Below are 21,635 nucleotides of genomic sequence, written 5' to 3'. Positions count from 1 at the left end.
GCTGCAGAAACCGACTTTAGCTTTGCTCTGTGATGATTTCTTAATTTCTTGAGGTAGAGCCTGCATTTGAATCCTTTGTGAATTTGCAGCAGTGCGCTACCTGAAACATAATAGCTAACATTTTGCATTTAAAAACCCCCCAGTAAGGTCTACAGAAAATTTTGAATTGCACCAATTCTGATTTTTCTCATTTTCTGTCATGGATAAGGTGGTGGTGATGATGTGGTACTAGAACAATGCAGTCTTAACAAACAACATGAAGAACCCCCGTCACCCTAAAGATCCCCATAATGGGTCCAGGCTTTATCTAGTATTCAAGCACAAGTCACACGTTAATATGCGTGTGACATTCTGAGTGAAGAGGCTTCCTATTTCAAAAACCAAAACCAAAATGGAAGCAGATTTTATTTTTCATTTCCATTTCATTGAATTTGGTTGAATTGCAGATTTTCTCTTACATTTTCAACTACATGAGTGTTACAGTTCACTGCTGTAAGGGTGTTTAAATCTCACTGTGGGCTAGTAACACATTGTCTTCATTGTTCTTTAAGTGTTTCTGAGCCATAGAGTCCAAGAGATTTCAGGCTCACTGTGGCTTTACAATTGCAAAGCTGCTGCTAAACCTGAAGTCTTTGTTTATTTTCCTGATGAAAATTTAAAAAACAAAAAAGCCCAGAGCTTAGGAGGTTAATCGACTGATAAGAATTGACTTTTCTCTCACATGACTTGAAATGCTCTGACCGTATTCTGTGTCATTGTGGGGACATTTTTGCATTGAGTAGTATTTGATCCCACATTTGTCTCCAATTATTTTATCAAGTGGACCACTCATATATGAATACATTTTTAGAATTTCACAAGCATGTCAGTATGTGTGACACTGTCTCTGTGTGAGCACTGAGGTCTGAGAGCTCCACCCTGTGGCTTTGAAAAATATTGCAGCGCATTTTGTTAAAGGTCAACCCTCCTTCCTCTCTGATATCAGCGCATTCGTCCCTGTTTTCACTCATTTTAATCCCCTCTTTCTACGTCTTCTCTTCTGCTATATTCTCCTGATACTTTCATTCCCCACTTCATAATCCTACTTTTTCTAAAGTTATTCATTGAGAGCGCTTGCAGTCACATGAAATAACAATGGCTGTTTTCTTTTCTTCACATGCATACACACAGTCAACAGACAAAAATCTAGTTCTCAGATTTCTATCCCAAGTAAGCTGTCATTATCACAGGAAGTTATCACGCCAGGTTCATTTCCTTTCTGGAATGTCTAAAAGCAAAATTACTCCAGATCTTACTGTGAGCTATGAAATGGCTTTAGCCTTATTTCTAAAATTTAAATCTATACAAAAGCAGGGTTCAGTATGGTTTTATTAAATCAAATCACATCACTTTTATTGTCACGTCACATCACTGGTACAGCACATGTGAGTGAGATCCTTGTATGCAAGTGTCACAAGCAACAGTGGTGTGCAAAAATACAAGAAACATAAGAAACAAGCCAGATGTAAGAGCAGGAATGTGAGAATTATAAGAATAAATATATGTACAATTATAAGGATGTACATGCACGTGTGTGTGTGTGTGTGTGTGTGTGTGTGTGTGTGTGTGTGTGTGTGTGTGTGTGTGTGTGTGTGTGTGTGTGTGTGTGTGTGTGTGTGTGTGTATACATCTATGCAAAATATACAGAGGTCAGCAGTTTGAATATTGTGCAAAGAAATGGCACATATGTACAATATGGAGTGCATAGTGTTGAAGTGAGAGTGAATTATTAAAAGGATTTCAAACATATGACATCATTTTTTAAAACCTTAAACTGTTTATTGTTAGTTCTCAAACAAGTGAAACAGTTGTGTAATGCTGACAAAAAAAACACCTGGTGAAACATGACACAGCTGGTTAGTAACAGATCAGCAAGGAGCAGGAGTATAAGAGCATCCCAGACAGGTAGAGTTACCTGCATTTGAAAAAGTCTTCACCAGTAAAGAGTGCCTGGGTCAATAGTTCAGCAGCGATTCTCACTGTGAAACTACAAAGAATTTAGAGATTTCATTCCCTACAGATCATAATATCATTAAAAGATTCAGAAAATCCAGAGAAATCCCCCCCACACTAGAGACAAGGCGGAAACCAATTTTGAGTGGTCGTGATCTTCAGGCCCTTGGGTAGCCCTGCATTAAAAACAGACACAAGTCTGCAGAATGTGAATCAGTCTGTATTAGTTTACACACACATGGGCAGCCTAACATGGGGAGAGACTGTTACAACAAGCTACGATGGATAAATGTAAATATGAGCGGAAACAACTAGAATGTGAAAGCACTGTCAAATACATTCAGGCAGATCAAATTGTTCCAGCTGTGGAGTGTGTAAATGTCCACAATATTAAGTATTAAGAAAATATGCTTTAAGTAGGGAGAAGAGTCTGGGTAAAAATGTTAATATACTCCTCCCATGGGTTTGCCACAAATCCATCTGCATGCCTCAGGATCCTGAGGGTGCACAGGTCCTGGAGAAATGGCAGATTGCAGTCTGCCTTTGTCCTTGGCAGTGGCTTCAGAGTAACAGATGGTGATGGAGGAGGTGAGGATGGAGGTGTAGAAGTGTAACATCAGTGTCTTTGGCAGATTGAACTCTGTCAGCTGCCACAGGAAGTGTCGTCTATTGTGTTTTTTCTTTTCTGTTTTTGCAAAGGTATCATTAATGCTAAATGATAAATGTGCAGTTAGGAATAATACAAGCTGTAATCGAAGGTTATAGTCCTGGATCACCTTGGTTATCACATGTGGACATGATGTCAGGGAGGTGCCAAGGTGTATTCTGTATGCATTCCAGCAACATTGCTCCATTAAAAACATGTAAATAAATAAATAAATACTTTTTAAAATAAAGTATCAGTGCCTGCACTCAAGATCTGTCACCCATTTTGACATTCAGAGCATTAGAAAACAACAAAAAACCCAAACTGTGGAGCAGCTAAACTCCCAGCAAGAGTGAGGATAACGTTTCACTTTCATGTAGGAACTGGACTCCTCACCTACCAAGCACTTTAACAGAGGTCAACAGAAGAGGTGATGCAATGCAGCGGTTAACTGGTTAAATCCAGCATTAGTATAGCGTTCCAACTGTTAGAAAAGGCGTGTAAACTCTAAAACCTCATCGTTATAACATCACTCTCCTTTTTTCTCTTCAAACCTTACCACTCAATCCAACTTTTGTAGTTTCTCTCTTGCCTCATTTTCTCTTTTCGTGCCTTCAGTGTACTCGCTTCTGTTCTCCCATCCTTCCTCCAAAACCTGTTTTCTGTCTCACTATCTCCATCAGTGAGCGGACTCTTCATCTGCTTATTTCTTCAGAGCAATTGGAGCCAACCCGCTGTACTGCGACTGCCGTCTGCTGTGGCTGTCAGAGTGGGTGAAGAGCGGCTATAAGGAGCCTGGTATCGCCCGCTGTGCTGGCCCCCGCGGCATGGAGGGCAAGCTGCTGCTCACCACGCCTGCCGACAAGTTCCAGTGTGTAGGTAAGCTGGCAGTGAAAAACATGCGCACCTTACAGCAGCTTTAGTTTTATGCATCTCATAAGACTTTGTAGCTGAATAAAATATTTTACTTGGTTTATAAAATTGCTCTTTCACCAAACTGGCTCAGCATTCAATCTAAAACTGTTCACATGAAACACTAATATAATTTGTTGTCTGTAGGGTGAATTGTAAAGAAACAGTTAATTGGCTATTTCCATCATATATGATTTTTGCAATTGAATTTGTATAATGATCAACGCCCACATACTGTTGCTTCGTAATAGATGATATTTAATGAAAGGTTTTCTTTTCTGTTTGACCTTCAGAGGGTGTTGACTGCTGTTACTCCCACACACTAACAGCTAAAGACACTATAGTGGATCGTGTCTTTGACTGTGAAGTTAAAGTATGCAGAAAATTGCTTTAATAAAAATGTGCTAAATTTCGCTGGCAAGCTGTTTGTTTTAGACTCACAGCCTTCACAAACACCAAATATTCCACAATGAGCAATAATAATTCAAAATTAAATTAGAGTTAAATTAAATTAGTAAAATCACAATTACAGTTTTAATTATTGTAGATTTAAGAAAAAAAAGAATAATTATCATTTTTACTAAATGTAGTAAAAAATAAATGTTTTGTATCCGTATATACACTGAACAAAAATATAAACGCAACACTTTTGTTTTTGCTCCCATTCCCCATGGGATGGACGTAGAGACCTAAAATTCATTCCAGATACACAATATAACCATCCCTCCCAAACAGTGGTCACAAATCAGTCCAAATGTGTGGTAGTGGGCACATCTGCTATATTGAGATAATCCATCCCACCTCACAGGTGTGCCACATCAGGATGCTGATCTGACATCATGAGTAGTGCACAGGTGTACCTCAGACTGCCCACAACAAAAGGCCACCCTGGAATGTGCAGTTTTTTTGCGCTATTGGGGGTCTGGGGACCCAGAACCGGTCAGTATCTGGTGTGACCACCATTTACACTGTGGTGTTGTTACTTTTATATAAGTAAATGTAAAACCATCTTCCCGCCTTTATTCAGCTATAATACCATCAGTATTAGGACAAAGGGGAATACACAAGAGTCTGAAAAAATGTTAAGCCAATTCTCATTGCTTAGTGTATTTGTGATTTCCCATGGGGCATCCCTAACCTGTTCACATCAAAAAATCTTGAAGTCGCCCCTGGTGAAATAATCGTCTCACTGAAATTTGACAGCATTCGTCATTTTTAAATCCCTTCTATGCCTTTGTTGCCCTTTTAATGTCTATTTAATCTGTTTCTAGAGGTTTTGCCTATCTCTCTTTGCAATTTTATACTCTTTGTTTTTAATTTAATCTCCTTTCTTGGAGTATCTAATTTGTTTGCATTTGTCTTGCCTTCACTGTTTGTTGTTTATCTTTTAGAGCAGAAGCATACTAATACAAATATTAAAACAAGAAGTTGTTAAGAAGGTGCATTTAATCATCATCAGCTGGTAATATCACTCAGATGGCTTTATTTGTTAATCAACATTTGACTTTTGAATGACTTGTAAAGCAGTGGATAGAGGTTAGGGATTCAGATTTCTCCTATGTTTTTCTCTAGCCTTTTTCTGCTTATCAAAAAAACAAAAAACAAAGCAAAACTACTGACTTAAAGTTGTGAAATAAAAGGCAACAAAGTTACTAAGAGGAACAGCAACTGCTGTAAACAAGAGTGCACGGAGTTAAAGTTTAATTTAAACATGGCACCGGCGAAAAGAAAAGAGGCCCCAACATCATCAAGCCCAGAGGTTTAATCGCACTCTCTTTCTGGTGTGAACATAGTGTGAATTTTCCTTCAGTGGCTTCCTATCAGACTTTGTGTGCATTAACACTTTAAATGATGTATTTCTAAAATACTATTGCACTGTAAAATTTATTGTGGCGGTTCACTCTAATTAATTATTTCTCACACCTTCTGTGAAGCCTTTTGCAAACAGGGTGGAGCTTCTCTTGTCATTGCACAGGAACAATTTTTCATTTCACTTCTTACGAGTCTTGCACATAGTAGGAAATGTCACTTCTGTAAAGAGTGCAAACAAGCAACCGTTTAATAATTTGTCACTTGTCATGCTGGCACACAACAGTAGGAGTATCCAAAATAATAAAGTAGACAGGCTTTTTTTTTTGTATTACATTAATAAACAGTGGTTATTAATGCGTCTGTCACAGCTGTTAGTGGATCTATTTTGAACCCAATTAGTCACTGTGTCACAGCCTTATAATCCCAACAGGGTTCACATAACACAAACCTGTTCTGCACCTCAAGTTTTGCCGCGTTGCAGAATGATCACGTAGTCAGTCCAACCCAACCCTGTATCTCACATATGTGTAAAACTTGCTATAAATCAGATGCAGATACTCTGGCCTGTGTGCTCAAACCAGAGTCATGTCAACCAACACACCAGAATACAAATGTTCCTCAGGCTTTTGCCAAAGCAGAGCAGTTTAAATAAAAAAAACAAAAAACAGACACAACATAATAGATGTTTTTCTTTAAAAAGAAATACATGTGTTTCATTCTGATTGATTCATCTAACAGCAAAATAATTCATTATAAATAAATGTATCCATTTACTGTGCACTGGACTGTGCACCAGAAATAATTATATCTGGAAATTAAAGAAAAATAAAACATAAATGTTTTGTTTCTAAATTTAGGATTGGTCATTGCGTCTTGCCTGTGATTGATACATTTGTGTATTTGTCATGTGTGCCTCACATGTGTGTTAAAATGACTTGTATAGATTTTACAGCTGTGTATGTTTGTGTAAAATCAGGTCTGGTGGAGTCATCTGTTCAGGCCAAATGTAGTCCGTGTGTGTCTTCCCCCTGCCAGAACCAGGGCATCTGCAAAGTCCACCACACACAACAGTACACCTGTGTCTGCAAGTCTGGCTTCACGGTATGCAACTATGTGTGTGTGTGTTGCTTGTTGCAGTTTGAGTTTGAGTTTGTATTGTTTTCTTAAGCTTTATCATCAAAATATGAGCTCTGGCAGTCCCACAGTAATATATTTACAGAGCTAGATCTGATGTTTAAAGCCACTGATCCAATATTTTATGTGTTCGTGTGTAGTCTGTGATTGTTTTGAGATCACATCTGTCTCTGATAATCCCATCCGGTTACTCAGCTTGGCCTGATCTGTTTGTCTATGCTCATCAAAAATATGCTGTCAATTCAGTTTGCATGCATGTGGTGTGTAGGGCAAACACTGCGAGACTCCAGTTGACGCCTGCGTCAGCAATCCCTGCACCAATGGAGGAACCTGCCTGAGTGATGAGCAGACTAGAGGATTCAGGTAACAAAAATTTGGTGAAAGTAGCAGAAAAAACCTCTTTACCAACCCCACCAACAGATTTGGTCTAGTGGATGGATGTGGCATCATGTTGCAGAATCAAGCCCACCTGCTAAGATTCAAACATTAGTATGCTAAAATATATACCATGCTAATAAATGTTTGATATTAGCGCGTTAATGCATTTAGCACATGGAAATATTTGAATTTGTCTAAATGTTTCGTCTTCATAGTCAAGTTTCTTCTTTTGTTCTTTTTTAAGCTGTGCATGTGCTTTTGGTTTCCATGGCACTTTTTGCGAGGTGAACGTGGACGATTGTGAGGACCATGGTTGTGAGAGTGGCGCCACCTGTGTCGACGGAGTTGGCAACTACACCTGCTTGTGCCCTCCAAACTACACGGGTACAAAAGCAGCATCTGAATATTTATTACATTTTACAAACTGTTCACTTAGAAAAATGCTGCATAGCTGATCCATCACAGTAACATATTGAGGATTCCTGTAACAGTCAAAGGAGCTTGCAAAGAAGTCCAGACGCTTTTCTTTGCAAGCTCCTTTGACTACGATGACCTGGATGACTGAGAACCTTCACAGACAGATTCCTGTAACACCTGTTTTAGGTCTGCTGTGTGAAGAAGAGGAAGGTGTTTGCTCTCCTGGTAGAAACCCCTGTCAGCATCAATCCACCTGCGTCAGCACTCCAAACGGCCCCAGGTGAAAATGCGCACACACGCACACACACAATTACTTCAGACTTGGCTAAGTTTGGGATCCCAGATGAGAGAGAAATTACAGACACATGCAGATAAACATATACAGAGTTAATTTTTTCTAATGTTTCTATTTACTTCCCCAAATCCTACACCATTTGTTAATTAGTATTTATGCATATTTGTGTGTGTTTGTGTTCCAGGTGTGTATGCATCCCAGGGTGGGTGGGGCCAGACTGCGGTATTGATTATAATGAGTGTGTGGATCATCGATGTCAGAATGGAGCCCAGTGTGTTGACCATCTGGATGGCTACAGTTGTGTTTGTCCGCAGGGATACAGGTGCTGGCAACCTTAAAAAACTATGAACTGTGCAGATACAAATCTAAGAAACTGGGTACTGTGAGTTTCCTTTATCATCATAAGACCATAGTGCTGGTTTGATTATCATGGTAGGAAGTGGGATCATTGTATTTCTTTGTATGTCATGTCTGATATCCTTTATTATGACCTCTTTTTCCTCCTCAGTGGTGAGTTTTGTGAGGTGGCCCTTCCTGCCCCGCTGCCTTGCCAGCTTGCTCAGTGTCAGAACGGTGCCCTCTGTGAGGAAAAGCTGGGAACTGCAGTGTGTCAGTGCCTGCCAGGCTTTGAGGGTCAGAACTGTGAGAAGCTGGTCAGCGTCAACTTTGTTGACAGGGATTCTTATGTTCAGCTTCAAGATGTCAAAAACTGGCCTCAAACGAACATCACGCTACAGGTGAGAACATGCTCACAAGTCCACACCTAGCGAGAGCACGTGTTAGGTGACAGACACGGAAGAGTGTCAGAAATCAATTTCAGCAGCAGCAAGTTCAGGCACACACACACACAGACCTTTATTGGTGTGTTTTTGTGCGTGTCTGTGCGTTAGGTGTCAACAGCAGAGGAAAATGGTATCTTGCTCTATAACGGGGACAATGAGCCAATCGCTGTGGAGCTCCATCAGGGTCATGTCAGGGTCACATATGACCCAGGGAACCAACCTGCCACTGCTATCTACAGGTAAACACACACACACAGTGGTCAGAAGGACCACCCGTCACCCATGGCTGATGGGTGGTCCTTCTGATTCTCATGAATATGCTTAAATAGACATATTAGGGAAACATTTAGAAAAGCAGGGTAATATGTTCTAAGCACAGTGTCAGAGGTTAATCTCACACACAATTTCCTCACACAACACAATCGCAAAAATATTTCCAGAAACAAAATCAGTAGTATATTGTAGTATATCCGTAGTAATCAGGGGTATAACTTGAAATTAGATTAAATGTCTGTATAACTGGCAAACTGAAAGACAGTTTCACAGTACTCTAAAGCTGCAATGTGCAGCATCCCTCATTTAGTGCTCAGTAGCAGTTCTGGATCTTAAGCAATGCCATTTTTGTTTTTTAAACTTGGCTGCCTGTCATTTCTATGGGTGCACGGACAATAGAGTAACCAGTGTTTGCATTTACCAATGCTGAACTTTGCTACAGCATATAAATCACCCAATGAACAACCTGAATAATGATCTTCTTGATGCTACTTGATTTCAGCTTGTTGGACAGACCGTGCCTGCAGGTCTTGGTGTTGCCTGACGCAGCTGGCTAGGGGGTGGGCATGGGGAAAAGAGGTGCTTTGCTGGCAGGCTTTCATCTCCATCCTGCCAAAAGCTTCAGCTGGTCTTTTGTTTGTTGTCGCAGTTTAATTCACTGACTCCTTCAGCATGAGTGAGAAGTGGTCAGAATCATAGACTGTCTATAGAAAAGAAGTTTACTAAGCACAGCTACTTCCTCTCAAATTGGACTAAGTGACTTACTGCCACATCTTGAGGTACAAAGTGATATCAGGTGACTGCACAGGCTGGTGCACGCTAGTTAACTTGGCAACGCATTACTTAAAGGTTTTTCATATCATGACTATGAATTCTCCACACTGTGTTGAACAGTTTGATTCAGTGTTCTAAAACATCCATCTATTTTATCTAAATCCCCCTTTTGTATTACAGTCTCTCATTTGTAGCTGAACCACAGAAACACTTTCAAATGAATTATAAAGAGAGAATTTTATACTACAAATAATGTTTCCTTGAAGACATCCAGTTGATCCACCAGGCCAAAAGCTGCGTTTTATTAAATCTGGTGACACAGAGAGACCAACAATGAGGCAGTGCAAATCTGAAATAAATACCCTGTTTCTACAGTGGATTTTGACAAAGAAGACATTATCAGGCTGATTTTCTGGGAATGTGCAAGCTTGGGTTCATGCTGTGAACTAAGGACATAACACTTTACTAAAAACCAAGCATTCAATCAAGCACATCTAAGAATAACCATGGTATAGTTCTGAAAAATATGAATGACTCCCTCTTGGTAAGAAGGAATCGTTCATATTTCATATTGCATTCCCAGTAAGAATGCTTAAACTTTATTCACTAGTTTACTAATCTCATATGTTAGCAGGAAAAATGGAACCAGACATTTGTTAAATTTAAAGGTAAAAAAATGTGGGTTTCAGTTGTTTTAATGCAGTAAAATAAACAATCAAATGCTTCATTTCTCCTAAAGACAGGAAGTAAATGTGCACTACATTTAGACTAAGCACTGAAGTTGTACCGTGTGAGGGTCATGATTGGCACCTGAATTTGACCAGCTCAACATGTTTAACATTACACTCAACCCTCTGATTCACGCAAACTGCTGCATGTTGATTACTGTATTCTGATCATCAGAAGTTCAAAAGCTGAGAGTTTGTTGAGCTGAATAATCCACTGGACTCCTGTCAGGCCCTCATCATCCTCTCAGCTCACTGTAGCTCAGCAACCATGCTCAGCGCCCGTTAGGTCTGTGTCGTTGCTCAGAGACAGTCCTGCTTTATTTGGGAATGTGGACACATGACATCAGCGCTGTGGGTTTTCTGATTTAATCACAGATTCAGCCAGAGGACACTTTATAGTTGAGAGTCCACTTGATCAGGTATCAAGTGCTTAAATGTTTGCATGGTTCAGTGTTAAGAAGGAGGAGGCACGGCCAGCTGGCAGCCTCCCGCACACACGTGCTTTGGGCAAATCTGTGTGATGTGCAGCTGCAGACGAGAGGGCTTTGGGACCAAGATGTAAAAAAAGAAACGAACAGATAAAGACTTGAGAAGAGAAGAGCGATGAGAAAACTGGAAAAAAATGTAACAAGTGACTAAAATTAGAGACAAAGAAAATGATATAGGGATAGTGTTAGTGTCTAACACTGGGTCATGTGACCCAGTGTTTGAGTTTCATTGTATTTTGTTTTCTATTCGTGTTCTGGTTTGAGTTAAGTTTACCTTATTAATCCACGCCTTTGTTAGCACTCGGCTGGATTACTGTAATGCACTTTATATAGGGATCAGTGCTTCATACATTACTCATCTACAGAGGGTGCAAAATGCTGCAGCGCGTCTTTTAACTGGCACTGGAAAGTTTGCGCACATCTCCCCTATTTTAGCTTCACTTCACTGGCTGCCCATTTCTTTAAGGATTCATTTGAAATTTCTTTTATTTGCTTTTAAAGCCCTCCATGGCCTAGCCCCATCTTATCTTTCTGAGCTGCTACAGATTTATACACCCAACCGCTCTCTCAGGTCAGCTGATCGGCTATTCCTGAATGTACCCAGGACTGAGTGGAAACTTTTGCTGTAGCAGCTCCAAAACTGTGGAACGATCTGCCTTTACAGATAAGACAGACCTCTTCTCTGCCTGCATGATAGCAACCTTTCATGGCCATTATAAACTGACTGGCATGTTAGTCATCAACAATGTTCAGGGAATAGGCTGAGGCCTGAGTTGTTGTTGATATTTTTTTAGTTGCTCTAGTAATCATCTTTGAGTTTAAAGCTCTTAACAGTCACCAGGCCGATTTTGGATTTGGTTAATATGCACAAATTATTACACAACTCTTTTCCTCTTTTTGAACATCCAAATGGAAAAGTCTTGAAGTTACTCGTCCAGCGAATGCAGGGACAGGCCCCACTTCCACGAGGCAAATGTTTAGTTTAGGGCACTGTACATTAGTTCACCAGCTTCCTGGATTAAAGGTTAGACTGATCATTAGTATCTAAAAGAGAAAGAAAGACAAGTTGTTATTCATTTGAATAATACCAGCAAAAATCAAAGTGGAAACAGTCACTGACAAAAAGACGTAGCTGCTCCACTGTCCTTCCGCTCAGTTACATTTTTACATAGTGCCTAAAACATAATGCAATGTTGTTGCCTCCTCCATAATAGCACAGAGACTGTCAACGATGGGCATTTCCACACGCTAGAGCTGGTGACCTTTAATCGGATGGTGAACCTGTCAGTGGATGGAGGAGAGCCAACAACACTGGACAGTCAGGGAGGAAGTCGTCCAGCAACAGGGGAGGCCCGTCTGTATGTGGGAGGTAGGACCAGGGCTTCACACCTCAGTTCAGACATGAACCTTTGTATTCATGCTCCACAGTTTTGTGGAATATTCTGACATAACCAATTGATTTTCTGTCTGTCCAGGTATGCCTGAGGAAGTGATGCCAGCCTCTCTGGGTCTCTCCTCTCAGACCCTCAACATGTCAAGCTTCCACGGCTGCATCAGGAACCTTTATATCAACCACGAGCTGCAGGACTTCACTCGCAGCCACATGAAGCTGGGGGTGGTGCCGGGCTGCAAAGCCTGTCGCAAACTCTACTGCCTGCACGGCATCTGCCAACCCAACGGTCCACAGGTAGCAACACACTGTCAGCAGTGAAACCTCTTGCAAATGTAATAATGGCATAGATGTTAAATTAAAGCATATTTTTTACATAAATTAGGAGACAAACATGTAATTTACAAAGAATGTTGTCAAAGTGTCACAGTGTGATTATGATTTAATTTAGCTCTAGTTTCCAGATCACTTTTAAATTTCCTGTTTTCCTGAATGAATGAATGCTAGCTCAGTGCTTCTGGGTGTAATCAAGCTATTACTGAGCTAATATAAATTAGGTTATACACACAGTTTTTTATTTGTCCTGTCTTCCTCCCATTATCCCCAACGAGTTGCTGCAGATGGCTGCCCCTCCCTGAACTGTGAAGGGAGTTTTTCCTTCCCACGGTTGCCAAGTCCTTGTTTGTAGGAGGTTGTTTAATCATTGGAGTTTTCTCTGTTATTGTAGGGTCTCTACCTTACAATATAAAAGGCCTTGAGGCAACTGTGGTTCTGATGTGATTCTGTATGAATAAAATTGTATCGAACTGAACATAGTGTATTAAAGAACTGCAGTTTCGTAGAAAACGAGTAAAGCACAGATGTCTTCTCTCTCACAGGGCCCTCAGTGCCACTGCCAGCAAGGTTGGACAGGACAACACTGTGACCAGCCAGTAACAGGAGGTCTTACTAGAGTGGATGTTGTCACTCTAGCAGCTGGTGCCAACCCCTGTGAAGGCAGCAAGTGAGCAGCACTTATCGTGGCATGTTACGTGCTTAGTACAGGACGTGTGCTTCCAAATGTCTTCACTCATTACTCAAAGTGGTTTTTGTAACATTTATAAAATCCTTTTTTAATACTGATTCTTTTCCTCATCTGCTTCTTTTAATTCCAGGTGTGTGAAGGGTGTGTGCGTGGTGCTGGATGCAGAAACATACCGCTGTGACTGCGAGGAGGTATATTACGGTGCACTGTGTAACCTCCAGAAGGAGCCCACGGGCTCATGCCGGGGTCTGAAGTGTCTGCATGGCCAGTGTCAGACGACAGAGGATGGAGAAAGGTGCATCTGTGAGCAGGGGTACACTGGAGAGAGCTGTGATATAGGTGAGTCGGGATGAGCAGTCGGTATTTGAAATTGTTACAGGGTGCTGAGAGGTTTATGTATTTAAGAAAATAATGCCAGCCTTTAAAACATGTATCATGATTTCATGGGTATTAAATTATACTCTACTTGATATTTTAAAAGTTAAGTTTTTACTTATCATTATATATATTTCATGTGACAGCCATAGTCTCAAAGTGCTTCCAAAATAAAAAGGCCAGTATAGCTCACCGGGCTGAGCATGCAACCATATGCTGAAGTATCCCAGGTTTTTCCTGCATGTTGTTTCCCCGGCTCTCTCGCTTTGCTCGCCTGTCTGCTCAGCTGCTCTGTTACAAATAAATAGTTAAAAAGATTTCAGATGTCACAACACAAATTAGAAAGTCTTACCGTAATAAAGGATTCAAATGAGAATTAAAGACAATTATACTGATTCACAAATAAAATTTCACAGCTTCAAAATTAAACATCGCAGAAATCTGCAAGATATTTATAGAACAAATTTGTTATAGAGCTTATTTTAAGAAAGAACCCCAGAGACTGTGGTCATTAGAAACTGGACCTGACAAGAGAGCTGGGTGAGAAAAAACTGAGGGATGCTGCACGCTTACAGGTAGCAACTTGTCCTTTACAGGGTGGACCCAGTTCAAAGCATAACCTATTTCTCTACCACTGTTTCTCTTGACTCATTCTGTGAATCATAATTTACTAAATGAATAACATAGTGTAATCGCTCACACGTCAAACTACCATAAACTGTGTTTATGGTCTCAGATGGTAGTTTCTGTGCAGTAGAAAGACGGTAGTTTCTTTTAATCAAAGACAGATGAGTTAAACACTATGAAACACTAAAAAAATGATTTCTGTTAATAGTTAGTTTGGCCACTCTTCAGTTTTTTGCATTTTTCATTTTTTTATTTGTGTCTCACACTTTAAGAAAAAGTTCAAATTTAAAAGTTTGATCACGCAAAAGGTCAAATATTTTTCATCTTTACCTTATGGAAACACAGTTGGACCCTCTTTTATCCATCTGCCTGTGCTACCTCCCACAGAGTCCCCATGTCGAGGCGAGCCAGTCAGGGATTACCACCGGCTGCAGCGTGGCACCATCCTCTGCCAGACGTCAAAACCTTTTTCCTGGGTTGAATGTCAAGGTCGCTGCCAAACGACAGCGAAGCCGGACATCAGCGCCGCCTCCTGCTGCGCTCCTCTGAGGGTGCGACGCCGGCGGCTCACCTTCGAATGCGACGACGGCACCTCGTTTACGCAGGACGTGGAGAAGCCTGTGGAATGTGGCTGCAAGGAGTGTGTGTAGTACCAGTGGTGCACACACGCACACATCCAGACACATAGTTTCAATCACAGCAGACACACACCAAGCTAAACAGGTACACACACTGTAGGATTTGTTTCACTGAAAAACAGACATTTTTTGGTGTTTTGTGCTCAGATGCAGTTTTGTAACATAAGACACTTCTTCCCTTTCGAGACATGAAATCAACGAGTCGACCTCATCATCATCAACTTCCTTTTCTTCACCTGCTGTAGGAGAACCTTCTCTAACTACCAAACTCCAGCTCATTAGTCATACTTGTGTGGTGAGAAGCCTCTGTATGCCTTCTCTTTGTTACCCCAAAAATCGCAACAGCAAACAGTGATTTGTTGGAGGAAGTAAAGGCGCTAATTATTTCAGGACCCATTTACAATAAAGAAGCTTTGACATTCAAAATTGATGAGAGAATTACTCCATTTTTTCAGCAATGTAAAACATCTACCAAACCAGATTTAATTATCTTACAATATCACGTTCAACAGTGTTGTTACAGAACTTTTTACGATGATCTACTACTGAAATTCTCAACCTGCCATCAAGCATAAACTCAGAAAAATGCTCAGTTATTTCTTCACTAAAGCTCAGTCTTCTGTCATATCAATCTGTTTCCTTTCAAAGTAGTCTCAATTTAGGAAAATAAGCACAAATTTGACCTTTTTATGGTCAAGTGCAGTTATTTAATTTATATGTAAGAGCTGTGCAAATTTCCACTTCAGTCTGGCATCTAAATTTACAAAACTATCAAACGTCAATCATCTGAATAATATCACCTATAACAATTGATTGACAGGATCACTAGACACTTTATAGCAAAAGCTTTTTAAAAAATACTAAATAACACTAATGCTAATAAAACAGGCGTTTATTTGTGGCTTTGGATCTCTATAGTGCTTCAATATATGGTCTTCAGATTTATCTTGTCAAGAAAATTTTTTTGAAATACTGCACAATACTAACATTCTCATTTCACAAAATTACATTTCACAAAAAATTACGATTAATCACAACACGTTTCTATGTCGAATTCAAGAACAAAAAACAAACACACTATATATATATATATATATATATATATATGTATATATATATATATGTATATATATATATATATATTAGGGGTGCAACGATACACAAAATTCACGGTTCGGTTCGATACTTTGGTGTCACGGTTCGATATTTTTTCGATACAAAAAAAATGTTCATGCCTTTTTAATTTGTCATTTATTAAAATTATAAATATATATTTTAACTCAAAAGTACAGTTTTTAAATTTAACCCTAACCCTTGTGCGTGTTTTTTATTTTGACAGCGAATGCGCACCTGCGGACCACTTATGTGCAGCCCTGGTTATTTAGCTCGTCATATTGCAGCCACAGAAATTCTTTTGTCCATGAAACCATAAAGCTGCACTTTCTTTTTGCCTTATAGTCTGATTTGTCATAACTTCTCCGTTTTGTGGTAAGCTTTTCTTTGGCTGTCACTTCTTCACCCTGACCTGTCTTATTTGGCTCAGCAGAACTAAAATATATATCTGTCTGTGAAGGTTCTCAGTCATCCAGGTCATCGTAGTCAAATATAAATCCTGCTGCTTTTACACGCGCACTCACATAAGCTCAGCGATTCTCTGCGCGATCAACCTCTCACATGTTTAAGCTGCGGGAGATTTCACTTGTCATGTTTGATAGTAAGCTAACAATTAATAAGACAATGTCAGAGGAATTGGTGCGCAAATTATCATCACTCACAGATCAGTGCTGTCGCTCTCTATACACAGTTCGCACGATTGCAAAGTGAAAGCAAAAAAACAAGCGCAAATTCAAACGCGATTTCAATATGTCACATATTGACAGTGGCTCACCGATGCCAATGACATAATTACCCAGCTACATTTCCGAACGAATGCAAAAGCATTGACATATATTTTTACTTCCTACAATAGCCCGACGGGCAGGGCAGAGATAGATTTTGGTACCCCGACTGAAAAAAATCGCTAGCTCCAGGACGTCGGGCTAGCGATATTGCAAGCCCTGTATCTGATTGAGGAATCACTCATCTTTGGAAAAGAGAGTTTATTACAGAGAAATGTCTCTGCCTCTGTATATACTGCTATACTATCCGCTTCTTCTGGGCTATATTCTCAGCAGCATATATTAAACAGCTGTCTAAATGACTCGGCTAAAGTTAGTAGCATGCTTGCTTGTTTTTTTTCTGCTTCCACTTGTCTTTGCACTAGGATGATGTCGGCGTAAATGTGCAGTCATATTCGTTGTGTTCCCACTAGTGCTTTCAGGTTAATCTCGTTGAAATGACCTTAACGCCACAACACGGCAAATCTCCGTTAACGAGCTACCGCCGATCGCCCGTGCATGGGGCTAGACGGCCAACACGTTAACGAGCTAACTGCGCTAACACACTAGTTCCCACCCATGTAATTGAGCATTGCATGGCACATCCAACATACTGTTTTACTTTAGTCCATGACTGGCTTACCTTCAGGGTCATACGTCACATGAAAACCAAAACAATTCCAAACGCCAGATCTGAATGAGGGTGGGGGAGGTCCATGTTGTAAGGAGAGCTTAACTTCTGTCTCGCTAGCTTGCCCTGCGCTCTTCCTTCTGACGATGCTGTCTGTGTTGAGCGCTCAGTGAATCTGCGTTCGACTACTCCGCCTAGGCTGCACTGTCGACCCTAGGCGGAGTAGTCGAACGCAGATTCACTGAGCGCTCAACACAGACAGCATCGTCAGAACGAAAGTTGATAAAATAAATTACAAATTTTGTATTGTTCGATACATATGCGTACCGAACCGAAAGCACTGTATCGAACGGTTCAATATCGATACGAATATCGTTGCACCCCTAATATATATATATATATATATATATATATATATATATATATATATATATATATATATATATATATGTGTGTGTGTGTGTGTGTGTGTGTGTGTGTGTGTGTTCACACGTGCAAACACACCAAAAAGTAACAAACATTTCTGTTGATACATGTGTCCCGTTGGTAATGCAGATGGCAAAGATGGCAGCAAACTCATTGTTGTTTAAATTGGTAAATAAAATAATCCGAAGTTCCCACCTACTTTTTGAAAGCAGTCCGGTAAGAAACTGTCGTCTTCAATCTTAAATCCACAATGATGTCGAAGGTCATCTTGCTCCATTTCTTGACATGAACACACACTAGAGGTTAAAGGTGACAGAGGCATTAGTTAGTGTGTGATGTATTCACTTTGCTGCTTACCAGACTCACATTTTCACAGTTTAGACCAGCAGTATGTGTGTGTGTGTGTGTGTGTGTGTGTGTGTGTGTGTGTGTGTGTGTGTGTGTGTGTGTGTGTGTGTTCTTGTTCTTCTCATTTGTGAGGACCTCTTAAAATCTCTTTAAAGTGAGGACATTGCACTTTGCGAATTTAAAGGGCTGATTGAAGGTTAAGACTTTATTTAGGGTTAGGCAGGGTTGAGGTTAGAGCTGGGGATTAAATCTCAGAGTTGTGAAACTCTGCATTAAAGAATACTTTGCTCTTAAATTTATGCTTAATTTGAGCAAACTTCCTATTCCCAGGCTATTAATTTACAAAATACATGAAAATTCTTTGAAATTTTTGATAATTTGTTTCCGTCACATAATCCATGACAGTGAAACTTGAAAGTAATTGTTGATTATTTTTCTGCTAAAGCAGTTAGAGCAGTCTAAGATGCATTGCACCTACTACTATAATAATTATTTTTAATAATAATAATGATGAATTATCATTTGCCTAAATTTCTCAGCTTAGTAAGGCTTTCAGAATTCACCACAGCCCAAAGTGTTGCTTTCTAATGTCATAATAGCCCAACAAAGAAACATATCAATTCCTCAACAAAATATTTCCAATTTTTGCTGAAATTTCCTCTACTTTTCCTTGCAGCAATAACGTAATTTTTAGATTTGATCTTCACTGTAACAAATTGGACAATTAAAACCAAATTCTTTAGCAACATGTTGTACTGAACAAAAAAGGAAAGGAATACTTGGTTGGTTGTGTATAGTTTTTAATACATGGACTGAAACATTAGCAATTACATTTGTTTTCGGAAATTGTCTTTGTTTAGGTGGAATACTCCTATACTGGCAAAAGTATTTAAAAATTTAAAATGATATCCAGCCAGCTGGAACAGCTTGGTGTCATGAAATACCATGATAATTTAATGTGTTATCACTATGCATTTTTTGCTTTTCGCACATCAGTTCCAGAGCGTTCTCACTCCCGAGGCGTAACATGTCGACGTTTTGTCACGTCCCGCGGCGTTCCTGAGGAACGCGAAAGGAGACCTTCGGCGTTCTTATGGTACGCGGCGGGTTATGGCTGGAATCCAGTGCAATGACGCTCCCGCGGTAATAGACGTTCCAGCCCTGTATTCCAGCCCTAAACCTAACCTTATCCCTAGCCCTGACCATAACCTTATTCCTGACCTTAACCAGGACTTTAATGATGTTAAATAGCGTGTTTCTAAGCGATTTGAAGAAAAAGAGCGAACATGTGTAGGTTCAGTCCAGACGGTTCTCATATTCCCTCTTTTTCCGAGGTCGTCATTTAGGAACGTGGTGGGTAGCCGAAAACGTAATATGGTGACGATTTGTCACCTAGCGTAAAATGTTACGCTTTGGGAGTGAGAACGGGTTGTCAGTTCACACCATGATTGACAACCACACCCTGACCTTAACCCTGGCGCTTCCTCGTGTCATTTAGTGAAGCAAAATGACACCCGAAAAGTTAAATACGTGACATGTGGAATCTGTCCTGATATCATGTTGACTGGAAATGTTTGGCGTGTGGAGAGTTAAGGTTAAGGCCTTACAGAAGGTGTTATTGTGTGAAGGAGGATCCTTACATGTGTAGAAGTACAAAAACCTGTATGTGTGTGTGCTTGTCATTGGAAGATGCTTCCAACAAGAAGAAGTCGTCCTGTTGTAATGAACGTCATTATCCAGCGATGCAGCCTGCTTTTTGGAATCAAACACTCCCTCTCCAATTTGGTCCGAACCAGTGAACGTACCATAGGAATGCCACACAGACAATGTAGCTTTTATATATGATGTCATGTTATTTATATAGATGTGAAACTAAAACTTATATTAGTTTTAACATGGTTTGAATTTTAGCCTTTGATTCAAAATGTTCATAAAGGTCCAGAATTGAACTAATGTAGCTTTTATTGTTATCGTTATTGTTATAACTGTAGCACATCTACATACAGTAACAACCTAACAGATTGTAATATATATTATAATAATCTTATAATGCATTCGTTTTTGTCATAGTATTTTTATATGTTGGAGAGGATGTTGTGTCTGTATCATTTGTAGCCTGTAGAAAAACGTTTGCATTTAAGAAAACCAACCTCACATGATTCATGGGAATTTTGATGTTATGGTTTCTGTTGTCTCGCCTAAACAGAGACAACGAGTAATGCGTCTCTTTCCTATTTATTTAAATAAAGAGTTGTTTCTCCTTCCTTCTTTTCCATTCTCGTTAAACTTGACACTGGCTATCACATTTCTTTTTCTTCTTGTTGTTTTGACCTTTGACCTCACTGTGCCATGGCTATCCTCCATTCAGACTGAGTGGATGGTTGATGGCTGCTCATGGAGACAGGGGAAGAGAGGATGAGAGAGTGGTGGAAAGGCTGAGAGCGAAAGGGGTTGGAAAAGAAGAAGAACGGTAGATGGAGCGACGAGGGAGGATGGGTGGCTGCTTTTGAGGAATGACGGATAGACGCAGAAGAGGGATATCCCTTTGGGTGGGAGTTGGGGGAGGAGTTAGCATTCGGAGACCAAAGCCGTTTAATGAAACTGTGATTTATGCATCCCTTCGTAGCCATAAAACATAATATATACCCCCATCGGCTTTGACAGAGCCTCTCCTCCCCCAGCGCGCACACACGCAGAAATACACACACTCTGAAACCTGCTGCATATCTCCGTTGCCCCTACCTCCACCTCTGCAAACCATCCAGCTGCCCCCCTCTTCTCAACCTTTCGTCACTGCCATTTTTAACCCTTCCCCCTCTCCTCTTCTCTCCACTGACTCCTCTATTCTCCTCTGGCTCTTTGGGTCTTTATAGGAGGATTGAGTCACTGCAGCAGCAGCACCTTCCCAACCCCCCAATTCCAATAAAGCCTCCACATCTTCTCACACCACCAATCTGCTGCACACAAAGAGCCAAAAATGACACATGCGGTGCAACGAACAGACGGTAGGATGATTGTCAGATACAGCTGATCACATCAAGAAGAACTGAGGTGGTGTTGCATTAGCAAAACTACATCGTGTATGAGGATCTTTGTGCAAAGTAATTCACAGCGCCTGCATCTTTTCCCAGAGAGAGGAATTCATGTTGGTAAAACACAAAGGAAAAATGAAAATTAATTCAATCTCTCAAGGAAATTAAATCAAGGAAGCAGTTTGCACAAACAAAGAAGGCGGTAGTGCTGGTCCTCTGGAAAACAGGCACACTGCACATTGCATATTTTAAAGAACGAGTGAATAAATTCTTCCATAGCCAGCTTTTCAAGAAAGCAAAAGCAAGGTAACCAAAGTGTTTTACTAAAAACCTTAAATTGTCCTTATTAACATTTGATTCATGCTGTCTTAATATAAACCTCAATTTTACCTTTAAGCTGAAATTTCTTTAGAGCATCTCTAGGCATGCAGAAATTAAACAAATTAATATAGTCAAAAAGTGAAGGGCTGTGAAATGAGAGTAAACACAGCCCTGGTGTGAGGGTTTCAATAATGAATTAAGACTGAACACATAGATTGAAATATTGATCAGCTCTGTAGGCGGTGGTCCAGTTCGTGCCACTCAGGGCTGTGTTCTCAGATACACAGTATCAGGTTACTTCTCAAAGAATATCTG

At 40.2% G+C, this 21,635-nt stretch overlaps 1 protein-coding gene and 1 long non-coding RNA gene across 2 annotated transcripts in view; one reads left to right on the top strand and one right to left on the bottom strand.

Moving 5' to 3' along the window:
• The window catches only part of slit1b (slit homolog 1b (Drosophila)), an 82,209-nt gene extending 64,638 nt beyond the window's left edge, over nucleotides 1–17,571 (top strand). The window contains exons 26-38 of the mRNA XM_086294782.1: nucleotides 3,354–3,517; nucleotides 6,339–6,463; nucleotides 6,765–6,859; nucleotides 7,119–7,258; nucleotides 7,478–7,571; nucleotides 7,771–7,908; nucleotides 8,095–8,323; nucleotides 8,477–8,607; nucleotides 11,846–12,000; nucleotides 12,107–12,318; nucleotides 12,900–13,024; nucleotides 13,176–13,384; nucleotides 14,435–17,571. Of these exons, the coding sequence (XP_086150908.1) occupies nucleotides 3,354–3,517; nucleotides 6,339–6,463; nucleotides 6,765–6,859; nucleotides 7,119–7,258; nucleotides 7,478–7,571; nucleotides 7,771–7,908; nucleotides 8,095–8,323; nucleotides 8,477–8,607; nucleotides 11,846–12,000; nucleotides 12,107–12,318; nucleotides 12,900–13,024; nucleotides 13,176–13,384; nucleotides 14,435–14,697 (2,080 nt within the window). The 3' untranslated portion in view covers nucleotides 14,698–17,571. The remainder of the gene's footprint in view (nucleotides 1–3,353; nucleotides 3,518–6,338; nucleotides 6,464–6,764; nucleotides 6,860–7,118; nucleotides 7,259–7,477; nucleotides 7,572–7,770; nucleotides 7,909–8,094; nucleotides 8,324–8,476; nucleotides 8,608–11,845; nucleotides 12,001–12,106; nucleotides 12,319–12,899; nucleotides 13,025–13,175; nucleotides 13,385–14,434) is intronic.
• On the bottom strand, nucleotides 9,701–14,766 carry LOC147327151 (uncharacterized). The gene is made up of 3 exons (XR_015129800.1): nucleotides 14,378–14,766; nucleotides 13,219–13,711; nucleotides 9,701–11,675 (listed from the first exon to the last, which is right to left on the bottom strand). It is a non-coding gene; the product is annotated as an uncharacterized LOC147327151 (long non-coding RNA).
• Nucleotides 17,572–21,635: the final 4,064 nt, after the last annotated feature.

The sequence above is a fragment of the Aulonocara sp. 'chitande type north' Nkhata Bay genome, linkage group LG6, assembly GCF_057382095.1.
Source record: "Aulonocara sp. 'chitande type north' Nkhata Bay isolate Kocher_YH1m ecotype deep benthic linkage group LG6, A_spYH_male_GT1.1, whole genome shotgun sequence".
NCBI lineage: Eukaryota > Metazoa > Chordata > Actinopteri > Cichliformes > Cichlidae > Aulonocara > Aulonocara sp. 'chitande type north' Nkhata Bay.
Note: the sequence above shows the minus strand (reverse complement) of the source record. Positions and strands in the feature narration are given on the sequence as shown.